Source organism: Microcaecilia unicolor, chromosome 8 (assembly GCF_901765095.1).
Source record: "Microcaecilia unicolor chromosome 8, aMicUni1.1, whole genome shotgun sequence".
Lineage (NCBI taxonomy): Eukaryota > Metazoa > Chordata > Amphibia > Gymnophiona > Siphonopidae > Microcaecilia > Microcaecilia unicolor.
Window position 1 is genome coordinate 156183710 of NC_044038.1, and position 12126 is coordinate 156195835.

The 12126-nt window shown below is 43.7% G+C and overlaps 1 protein-coding gene across 1 annotated transcript in view; it reads right to left on the reverse strand.

Moving 5' to 3' along the window:
* The window catches only part of FAT2 (FAT atypical cadherin 2), a 181009-nt gene that overhangs the window by 63933 nt on the left and 104950 nt on the right, over nt 1-12126 (reverse strand). The window contains exons 8-9 of the mRNA XM_030211178.1: nt 7450-7725; nt 4459-4669 (exon numbers count right to left, since the gene is read on the reverse strand). Of these exons, the coding sequence (XP_030067038.1) occupies nt 4459-4669; nt 7450-7725 (487 nt within the window). The remainder of the gene's footprint in view (nt 1-4458; nt 4670-7449; nt 7726-12126) is intronic.

The window sequence follows — 12126 nt, forward strand, 5'->3', positions numbered from 1 at the left end:
CGACCTAGGATCGCCACTGCCCCTTACATATTAATAAAGCTTTTTTAGGAGGTGTTACTGGGTGAAACATGGATAGAGAATGAGCGTGAAGTACTCCCTGCAGTTAACGTGCTAGAGTTACTGCAAGTTGGCCAATTAATGCGCTGTTAACACAGATGCACTTACTGACTCCTAAACAGGAGATACTAAATACCTCTGTGTTAACAGTGCATTAATGGCCTGAATAGGAAAATATAGGGCAATTTCCCTTCTAAGCGCCACATCAGATCTGGGCTTTGTGCACAGTAAAATGCCTCTTTACAGCACGTTAAGCTCAGGTCTTAACACTTTAGTAAAATGGCCCTTAGTAGTGATTTAAATTTCTTTGAATAATTGCATTCTTTCCATTGTATTACAGTACTGGATTCTAAGTTATCAATTTTAATTAACTGAAGGGATTCCAAATACTTGTAGATTTTACTGAAAAGTAAAGGCGCAGGCTGTGCATATAACAAACTTCCCAGCGGAGGCCTCCTGCCAAGAGGAAATGAAAAAGAATAAGCTGGAAATAGGCAGCATTTTGATTTTTTTAAAATTAATTATCTTTAGTTATGGATTTTTCATTCCACACCTGAGCAGTACCATTGAGAATTCACGTTTTTATTCAGTTATTAAACACTAAGGGGCCGTTTTATTAAAGGGCTGCTGTGCGGCAACTCAGAACTACCGCTGGCCCAATGCAGTCACCAGCGGTAGTTCCAGCTCCAGTGCATGCCATTTCCAGCACTGCTAGATTTTTAAAAAAAATACCGCAGGGGTTACCGCTGGGGTAGAGCGGGAGCCCTTACCGCCACTTCAATGGGTGGCAGTAAGTGCTTTCACCCATATGCAAACGCAGTACATGCAAGTTTACGTTACGGCCATGCGTTTTTTCTGGCTTTTTACCCAATGCAGTAAGAAGGGCCCTGGCATGCGGCACAAATGTCCGCTGCTACTACCACAGGGCCCTTTTTACTGCAGCTTGGTAAAAGGACCCCTAAGGCATGAAAGGCAATTCTATAACTAGGCAGCCTGAGCTTAGGCACCCCTTTGCATGTGTATTATGCCCTAAGCGCTGTTCTATAAGGGCACACATAAGTGCTATAGAGTGCAAGAGAGTAAACATGTGGGTGGAGCATGAGTGGGACATGGACACTTTTCCCTCTAAGCTGAGTTGGAGTCCTCCAACTACATTGTTACCAGTAGGGGCAGTGCTTCAATGTTGTGCTTTCAGTCACTAGGGACAGGCAGGTTCCTTGGAGTCCTGGAGAGCTTGCCTATCCTTTACTGTTGAAAAATGTGATCGTGAAACCGCACCGCCCACTGGAAGGACTCTGGGTGGAGGACTCCAGCTCAGCTTAGAAGGAACAGTGGACATGGGCGTGTCTCTCAGTTACGCACCCAACTTATAGAATACTATAAGTTATAGGCTCCTTTGCACTCAGTTATTCCAACTCTAAGGGTGATATAACTGCGGGCGTCTAAACATAAGTCACATCAATGCTGGGTACTGGTATAGTGGAATTCTGTAACAGAATCTGGGCACCCAGATGCCACTATAGGATAGACACTCTTCATGAGGCAGGAGCGTAGCCAGACCTTACGGTGGGAGGGGGCCAGAGCCCGAGGTTGCCGCCCTGCTGCCCCCCCTACCGCTACGCCTCGCCTCCTCGCCCTCCCACCGCCTCGCCTCGTCCCCCCCACCTTGCCTTGCCTCACCCCCTAACAAACAAATACCTTTGCTAGTGGGCATCCCCAACCCCCACCAGCCGAAGCCTTCTTCAGCGTGGTCTCCGGCGCAGCCTCATTCACTGCCTGCCCCCTGCCTGCCCCCTGTGCACAGGAGGAGCAAGAAGAAAAAAAAGCAGGGGGCAGGCAGCGAATGAGGCTGCGCCGGAGACCACGCTGAAGAAGGCTTTGGCTGGCGGGGGTTGAGGACCCCCGCCAGCCAAACCAGGGGCCCATATGAAATTTGTGGGGGCCCAGGCCCCCGTGGCCCCCCCATAGCTACACCCCAGCCATGAGGTATCAGGTGCCCATTTATGGAATTGCCACTTAAATGTACGCTAAATTATTTTTAGTACACTAAAATGCTTCTTTGATGTACAAATTTTTGTGCATAAATTTTTATGCATACTCCATAAAATGCAGCTGTTATAACAGTCACATAAAAACAGCATTCATGTTCACTTGTGCACTGGACCTGATATTTAGTGCTATTTAACTGGTCCAGGAATGGCTTCTGGCTGGTTAAATAGTGCTTATCTGGCTAAGTGCTAATATTCAGTGTGAGATAGCTGGTTATTTCTGCTGGCTAAGTTCGCGGGCAAATCTGACTTCCTAAATAGCAGGCCTATCTTTGCCCGCTATTAACTTAGGGGTCCTTTTACTAAGGTGTGCTGAGAAATGACCTGTGCTGTTGTAGGTGCATATATTGGACGCATGCAGGTCCATTTTTCAGTGCGCCTGCAAAAAAGACCTTTTTTGGGGAGGGGCTGAAAATGGATATGTGGCAAAATAAAAATTGGTGTTTATCCATTTTGGGCCTGAGACCTTACTGCCACCCATTGACTTAGCAGTAAGGTCTCATGCGTTAACCAGGTGGTAATCGTTAGCATGTGTACACTGCCGATTACCGCCTGGTTAGTGCCACACGGGAAAATTTATTTTTTTTTGGATGCGTGTATCAGATGCACGTAAAAAATGGAATTACTGCCCGGGGCTCATTGTAGCCGGGCAGTAGTTCCAAATTGATGCACGTTGGATGCGTGTAGGAGCCTATGCACCTTAGTAAAAGGGCCCCTGAACCAGCCCAGTGCTGAATATTCATATAGCCAGTTAAGTTAAAGCCAGCCCCAAAACACCCAGATAGTTAAGGCCGGTCACCGGGAATGACCAGGCATTGAATAGCTGGGGTCAGCGTCGGCAGTGTCAGCTAACCCCACTGTTTGCCGCTGTCTGAATTTCAGGAGACTGTTTATACACTGCGTATCAAAATCTGTCCAAAGTGAAAGATCCGATTAGAACAGAGGATTTCATTCCACCATCTTCAGAGAACAAGTAGGAAGGGCCCCTCTTGCCCCCTCTCTGGGCATGGGATCAAATGGTTCTGTTAGCCCAATTCATCCTCTCCTTTGATAGGCCCATCTATCCTCACCACCAAATATAAGGTCAAAGGTCTTTAGTGGGTCTGATTCATCCAGCCCCTGGCCCCTTCCTTCCTCTCATCAAGTATCCCACACTTATCCTTCCCTCAAGAAGACTTGGACAAGTAGCAAGTGTCTGTTAATGCCATCAGGGAACTCTTCAGCATGCAGGTTAGGATTTTACAGGTTACTATTCAGCAGGAGATAACTGGGTAGTAGAGGATTCTACCTGGTTATCTCCCACTGCCCAAGTGATCCCCAGCACATAAGTGGATATTGCTGGGGGTGGAGTCAGGGCGGAAATGGGTTACCTGGGTACCACTGATATTCAGTGGCTATATCTAGATAACTATCCAGTTAACTTAGGACAGCAAAAGGCTTTTTGTTGCTATAGACCTAGAGCAAAACAAATCTCTTTCAGTGGTTCATTTTTTCTAATCTAGTGGCCATTGCCATCCCATGTCCTGTTGTGAGAAAGAAATCAACACGATGGCCAGTTATTTCTCTCTCCACAGAGCTTGAATCTATTTACACTATGTGCCAGTGTACATTATTCCCATTAGGTGATACCTTATATTTGAAATGTTTATAAAGTGGGGTCTATGATCGATTTGTTGCTTAATTCAGTTACTGACCATACCGCCAATGAATCTACCCTCTCCCTAGTGGGTATTGACAAACATTTAAGCTGATTTAATACCTGGAAATGTTCAACAATTAGAAAATAATTTTTTTCACTTGTGATTAGGATAGGGCTTCATACCTGGAGAAGCCACAGCTAGTTGGGTTTTCAGGATATCTATAATGAATATACAGGACCTACTGAGCTGGAATCATGCCCTGTATAACACTCCCCCTGGCACCTCTGCCCAAGCTACTGTTTCATGGCCAAATAGAGGAGATAATGGACAGGGAGCAGTTTTGATGCCCCTGATTTCCTTGTGCCCTGTGTGGTCACACTGCTTACACAGCTTTTCGTTTGACCCTGTGTATACGGAAAGGATAAATGTGTACATATTGGAGACCCGGTATATGTAAATTCATCTCATGTGTATTCACTATCCTGAGGGGACACTCGGATAGGTTTGGAAAGCCCTGGAATAGAGCAATTGTTGAGACATCAATTTAGAAAGAAACTATGGTACTCTTAACGATTGCTATACAAAAACAACTTGCATTCAAATGAGAAAGCTGATACAGTGCCTCAGATGATGGTTTCCTTCACTTGCCACCAGCTTGTTTAACTCCATTTCATTACACAGGAAGTGCTTTCATGGCCTAGGATGCCTCTTACCAGCGGAAATGGAATAATGGATGTCTGCATTAGTTCCTTGATCCTTATCGAGAGCTTTGACTTGTAGGATTTCGCTGCCAATTACTGCAGACCTGAGGATGTCCCCTGAATACTGCAGGCTGGTGAACTGAGGTGGGTTATCATTGCAATCCTTCACTTTGATTACAACTCTCACAAAGTTTCGTTTAATGGGCACTTCCTGGTCCCGCACCTGGAGGCACAACAGAAGATTAAAAGGAAATGACATTGGCGACCCTGAAATCCATACAATTTAAAAAGGTTAAATGAGGTTTGTGACCAAGTTCCTCTTCCACAGACCGTGTCTGGACACTGCTTTGTATATAAGCATCAGGTAGCAGATTTATGGGGCGAGTGTAAAGCAGCTGAAGTATATTAGTCACCTTGGTGGAAACTGCAGTTCCCTTCAGTCTCTCAATGTGCTTATAAAGATCTGTTCAGTACAATTATTGATCTTCTACAGAACAAATTGGGTGCATAGAGTTTAATAATCACAATTAAGTTATAAAGAGCAACAAATGTATACATAGAATTTTATAATCAAGATTAGGTTATAAAATGCAACATTCCAAAATACCCATTAGCAATAAAGAGTCAGAACTGCTCAGATGATGTGATATTGAAATGCATTTCAGTGTAGCACAGGTTCGTGTATGTCAAATGTTATAATATATAGAATTACTAGTAAATCAGGCCCATTTCTGACACAAATGAAACAGGCGCTAGTAAGGTTTTTGTCGGAGTGTGTATGTTTGAGAGAGTGTATGTGAGAGTGACTGTGTGTGAGAGAGATAGTGAATGTGCGAGTGTGTGTTTGTGACAGCGAGTGAGACTGCTGGGTGCGAGTGTGTCTGCTCTGTCCCCTGCCCCCCTCCAGCCACCCAACGATTCTCCTCTCTTCCCTGCTCCCCCTGCAGCCACCCAGCGGTTATCCTTTTTCCTTGGCCCCCCCCCCCATATCCACCCAGCGATGCTCTTCTGTCCCCGCCACCCAGCGAGTCTCCTCTGTCCCCTGCTCCCCCTCCAGCCACCCAGTGATTCCCCTCTCTCCCCAGCCCTCCTCCAGCCACCCAGCGATTCTCCATTTTCCCTTGCCCCCCCTTCCAGCCACCCACCGATGCTCTTCTCTCCCCTGCCCCCCCTTCCAGCCACATAGTGATTCTCCTCTCTCCTCTGCCCCCCCTCTAGCCACCCAGCGATGCTCCTTTCTCCCCTGCCCCTAACGATAACGGCCAAATCTCTGGCCCTCCGCCAACCGTCCAACCTCTGCTGCCGTGCACAGCTCAGCGTGCAGGCCCACTGAACGGTAGATCCACTCGCTGCTGTGCGCCCGCAAACCACCTCTGGTTGGTCAGCTTTTGCGTCTGCCCTCCAACCTCTGGTTGGTCAGCTTTTGTGTGTGACGTACCCAGAAGTACATTATGTCACTTCATGTGATGGATGCATCCTTTCAGAGCGCACGAATGCTTCAGGCTTTATTGCCACGGAGTCAGCTTCAGAACATTGGAGGTGTGTTTTATTATATAGGATTGTGAGACCTTTAATTTTCAAGTTTATCTTTTTTTCTACGGTTACTTTTCAATGAAAAGTTTTAATTACGATTAATCTCATGATTAAAGGACCAATGTCTCCCTCTCTCCTGCCCCAAGTCTAACATCTCTCCTCTTCCTTCCTCCTTCCCACCCTCCCATTATCCAGCATGTAGCCCTTCCTCTCCTCCACCCTCAGGTCCCTTATCTATCTCACTCCCCTCCTAGCCACTCCTCCAAGTATCCTCTCTCTCTCTCTCCTCCCTCCACCAAAGGTCCATTACTCTCTCTTAATTCCTCTGTTTCCACCCCTTTGAGTCTAACATCTCTCCTTCTCTCTTTTCTCCCTCCAGTTATGTAGCACCTCTCTAGGAATAGCCTAGTGGTTAGTGCAGCAGACTTTGATCCTGGGGGAGTGGGTTCACTTCCCACTGCAGCTCCTTATGACTCCGGGCAAGTCACTAAACCCTCCATTGCCCCAGGTACAAATAAGGACCTGTATATACTATGTAGACCACTTTGAATGTAGTTGCAAAAAACCTCAGAAAGCTGGTATATCAAGTCCCATTCCCTTTCTCTTTCTTCCTCTCCACCCCAGGCCCATTATCTCTCTCTGCATCCTTCTCTCCCTCCCATTGGCAAGCATTCCCTCCCCCTCCATGTGCAGTGTTTCTCTTTCCCTCCCATCCAATTTCAGGTCCATTATCTCTCTCTCCATCCTTCTCTCCCTACCTTTGGCCAGTGTCCACCCCTCTCTCCCTCCTGTCCTCTGATTCATGGCCCGACATCTCTCCCTCCCCGCCTTGTCTGCAGTTCAATAGCTCCCCTCTTTCAATTCCCTCCCCTCCTCCTGGCATGAGATATGCACCTGCATTTTACTTGCAAGTCAAAAAAGGGGGTGTGGAAATGGGAGGGTCATGGGCGGATCAGGGGTGTTCCTTTCAGTTACGCATGTAATTACAGAATAAGATAGGATCCACACTTAATTTACATGCGAGCATTTGCACCACGTTTCCATTGGGATAAACGGCCGTGCCTAAATGTAGTCAAGGTTCCTTGGCATAGATAGTTTATAGAATAGCACTGAGTGTGTGTGTGTGGGGGGGGGGGGGGGGGGGGGGGGGGGGGAGGGGGGGTTCAGTATCGATATTTGTAGGCGCCAAATAGAGAATTTAGTCCCTAATGCACTTTAATAAATAGGCCCTTAGGGTTATACTTAAGCCTTTATTGCATCTTCAATCTCTAGGGACATTAATATACATGTTTTACAGAGGCAGAGAGAGATGACAGCTGAAATATGGTCCTTCCCTTGTATACATAGAACCATGCCTTTCAATTTGGAGAAAAATGCTTATAGTATTAAGTAGTATTGTAATGGTATTTGCACATTAAATGGAGTGGTAAAAAAATTTAGGTACATCTGCCACTGCGACAGAAAACCTACCATCACTGTTAAGGTATGAAATGGCATGGATTCATAATCCAGTGTTTCCAGGATAGTAAGAGTCCCTCTGTTTGGATCCATGTGGAACAGATTCATACTTCTAGGATTGAAGCTGCTTTGAATAATGTAAATCAATCTGTTTCCACTGTCTTGGTCTGTTGCACTAACTTGGATTATTTCTGTTCCAGGAGTTGCATTTTCAGGGATTGTCACTTCATAGTGCTTTTCTAGGAACCGGGGGCGATGCTGGTTTACGTTGATTACATGAATGTAGGCCTAAAAAAAAAAAGAATGTAAACCATACTCCATTGTTTTAATCAATTTTCCATTATGCTCCCATCTCCCAACCAGACTTTCACTTATTGTTATAATTTATATTATTTTCACAAGTGTTTTAATGCATTGTTCATGCACTTATAAACTACTCTTTTCTGCTCCAGATCTTCTGAGCTAGCCGATTTGTCTTGTCTTGCAAAACGATAAATAAATGACAGCTGTACGCAGTATAGGGTTCCCCTCCAAGTCTCCAAATAATTGTTTAGTTATCAGTAGGACCACAGGACACTGGTCTGTATGAAATCTCCTACTTTAAAGCTAATAAATTTCTTCTTTCTTTTTTATGCGGAAGCCATAATCTACTTATGCTACTTATGCTGAAAGAAAACATATCATAACACCTCATAAGATGTTACTTGGCTCGGTGTACTCTTGGGAACATAGACTAGTTTGTCAATGTGAACTAAAAATGGGATGCCAGGAAATGATAAGGGATGTTGGTCAATTACCAGCTATATGTTTTCATTTCCTTTCTGGAAGTGAGCTAGAAGATCATGAGAAGAATAGAGCATTCATCCCAAGGACAAGAATGGATTCCTTGGAATAGTAGCTATGGGAACAACAAACAGTGAGTTCCTGATGGATGATTAATGGCAACAAAGTGACTATCAACCAAGAGAAGAAATGGTTATCAGAGGAGTTTAGAACATTGGCTGTAAATGGAACAAGCTAGCTGGTCTGTGGGTTGCTTAATAAATACACAACTAATTAACAGCAGAATGCATTAGGGTTGACATCATCATCTCTGCTTACATATACAATTATTGGGTGACCTGAAATGTTACTAGACCAGACCGACTCAGCAGTACAGCAATCTAAACAAACACTTGTAAGAGAAACTTCCCAGCCCAAGAGTATAGTCTATAGCAGGGGTGGGCAACCACAGTCCTTGAGGGCCACAACCCAGTTGGGTTTTCAAGATTTCTGCAATGAATATGCATGAAATCAATTTACATGGAATGGAAGCACTGGGTGCAAATCAACCTCATGCATATTCATTGTGGAAATCTTGAAAGCCCGACTAGATTGTGGCCCTTGAGGACCGTGGTTGCCCATCCCTATGGTGACAGTATAAAGTACTTTGAAGATCCTTTTCATCTTATATATTTCTTAAGTACAACAAAAGCTCATAAATGAATGATTTGGAAAAAACTGAACAAATATTTCAAGCACCCAGAACAGTTATTTTACATACATTATTTTTCACCCCCTCCCCCAATTTGTATTCATGGAACATTTTATGTGGAGGAGAGAGATTTAATTCATCTTTCTAGATGATGCCCAAGGTAACTCACAGCACTATTAGAATTCAGATACTTTTACGTATACTTTTATTAACGCAGTATATGTCATATATGCAGTGTAAATGCAGTATACAAGAAGACAGCACCTTCATAATAATAATAACAGTAAGGGACAATTCTATGAGTGAGAACTTCCATTTAGGTGTTTTGATGTTATGTGGTGATATCTGGGCATCCAAATTCCATGCTAGAACACTAGCATAACCCAGTATCAGCAGCACTTATGCATGTAAGGGTTACATACAGTGTGTTTTTTCTAGCAAAAAAGGTGCCGGTACTCAAATGCTAGGGCACCCTTCAGGAGTGGGGTGATCACTGAGGGACCCACCCCACAATAGCCAGGCCCCCGGCAACCAGCCAGAGAACCTATGACAAGGTAAAATTGGTGTGTAGAGCCTGAGCTCTTTCATTAAAACTTGGGGTCCATGGGTCAATTTTAGCAGACAATGGAAAAGGTGCCGGTACTCAGTACCCCCAAGTACCCACACAAAAAAAAGCCCTGGTTACATATATGCACACAGACACTTCATCAATGATTGCAATCAGTACAAAATACTGCCTTTCGAATATTCACTCAAGCTAGAAAATTTGATCATATTACTCCTTTATGCCTTCAAAATAACTGGCTCCCGGTGAACTATCATATTTAACACAAGGTTCTGTCATCTACTCATAGAATTTTCTTTTTGGGAGTCCTAGCATATTTGTCGGCGGTAATCGAACAGGGGCCCTTTTACTAAGCTGCGTAGGTGCCTATGTGCACACAACGTACGTCAATTTGTAAGTACTGCCTGGCTACCATGTGGCCCTGGTGGTAATTCCATTTTTTTATGCGCGCCTACTACGCGCATCCAAAAATATTTGTTCTTTTCGAACACACTGTGCTAATCGAGCAATATTAGCAGTGTACACACATAGACAATTACTGCCCAGTTAACACATGAGACCTTACCGCTAATGGCGGTAAGGTCTCAGACCCAAAATAGACGCGCAACAATTTTAATTTTGCCACACGTCCATTTTCAGCTTAAAAGAAGGGCATTTTTTACAGGTGCGCTGAAAAATGGATCTGCGCACATCCAAAACACATGCCTACAGTACTGCAGGCCATTTTTTTTCAGCACACCTTAGTAAAAGGACCCCGCAGTATGCACCCCCTAGACTTCTCTGTTCACTGAACGATTGGAGATTACATATTCCCCCACCACCAACTGCAAGACTAGATTCCATAAGGTAATCGGTCTTTATTGTGTAGCCCTGACATTGTGATACTTGTTGTCACACTTCCTCTGCCTTGAGTTATTGTTTCCTAGATTCAAGGCGGCCCTTTAAAAACATCTATTTACAGCTGCATTTGGGGATACTCATCAAACATACTACTACTACTACTACTACTACTACTTAACATTTCTAGAGCGCTACTAGGGTTACGCAGCGCTGTACAAATTAACAATAAGGACGGTCCCTGCTCGGAAGAGCTTACAATCTAAAGGACGAAATGTCAAGTTGGGGTAGATAAGTTTTCTGGACACTTTCGAACTATGTTTTTAGTTTCTTGAGATAAGTGAAGCTTTTCTTATTTCTCTCTCCTATCCGATATTGGAGTTCTGTTCATTTTTCTGATTTGTTTTGTATTGTAAACCACTATGCTGTATTTTACGAATGGTGGTATATCAACTAAACTGAAACCATAAACCATAAATCATATGCGTGTGCAAGGGCAGGTAAATGCAGGCGCTCAGTTATAGAATTGTCTTTCACATGATGACAGATATTGTAAAGACCAACTGACCCATCCAATCTGACCTGTTGTCTTCCTCTCAGGTTCTCTGACACTTTGGATAGATCAACATATAGCCTCGGAATCTATAAAGGTTGTCCAAAGTTGGGCACCCAAATTTGGGCACAATCCCAAGATGCATGTGCAACTTAATTAGTTAATGATCTAATTACAGTCAGTATCAATTAATTATTGATGTTAATTGGCACTCATTTGGATTTGCATGCACAGCAGCCTGCACGCTATTCTATAACACTGTGCGCCTAAATCCTGCAGCGCACAATCCAAAAGGGGGCGTGGTCATGGAGGGACATAGGTAGGTCAGGGGTGTTCCAAAATGTTGTGTGCAGTGATAGAATAGTGCCTTTTATGCACCCAAATGGCATGAGTTGGGTGCTGGCATTCTAGTGTCCAAATTTGGATGTGGGAATTGGTGCTACATGCTATTCTATGAAAGGCGCTCAGCCTGGATACTGCTTAGCACTGATTTTTTTCAGGTGCCAATTTATGAGCACCATTTAGAACTAGATTTTTTTTTTAAATTTAAGCTTGATGAATCGCCTTTTTTAACAAATAAATCAAGGCGATTTACAAAAATTAAAAACATACGGAAAATAGAAAAGAATGCCAATAAATAAACGGAAAAGAAAACAGTCACAACAAAACAGAAAAAAAATTACAGCTTGGCACAAAAAAACCCCTCACTTAGCGCTATTCTATAAACCTCACCTAAAGTTAGGCATGGTTTATAGGATATGTGTATTGCCTGTCCTCATGACTAAACTTTAGGTGCAGCCATTTACATCAGCTAAAACCTGGTGTATATGCCTGAGCCTAATTTAGGTGCAGATCAGGTGCATTCTACAACAGTTCGTGTCATTTTTAGGAACACCCATAATCCACCCATGGCCAATCCCCCTTTTCTGTATTAGAATTTACACACACCACTTTACAGAATAAGCTTTCAAAGTAGTGTGTCACAATAATCAGTGCTGATTAGCTTCTTAAGCAATTAAGCTGCATGCACAAATCAACCATGCGTGCTGATTTCCTCACACAACTTTAATCGCCGTTTATAGAATCTGGGGGTTACTGACTCTGGCTCATAGATTCCTATAATCTCAATTGTTTAAATTGCAGTATAGTTCTGGATTCTACTTCCTCTCCTGCTGGATCATTTCAGACTTCACTGTCTTCCTCTTTGTGTTTTATTTTATTTATTTATTAAGATTTATTTACCACCTTTTTGAAGGCAGT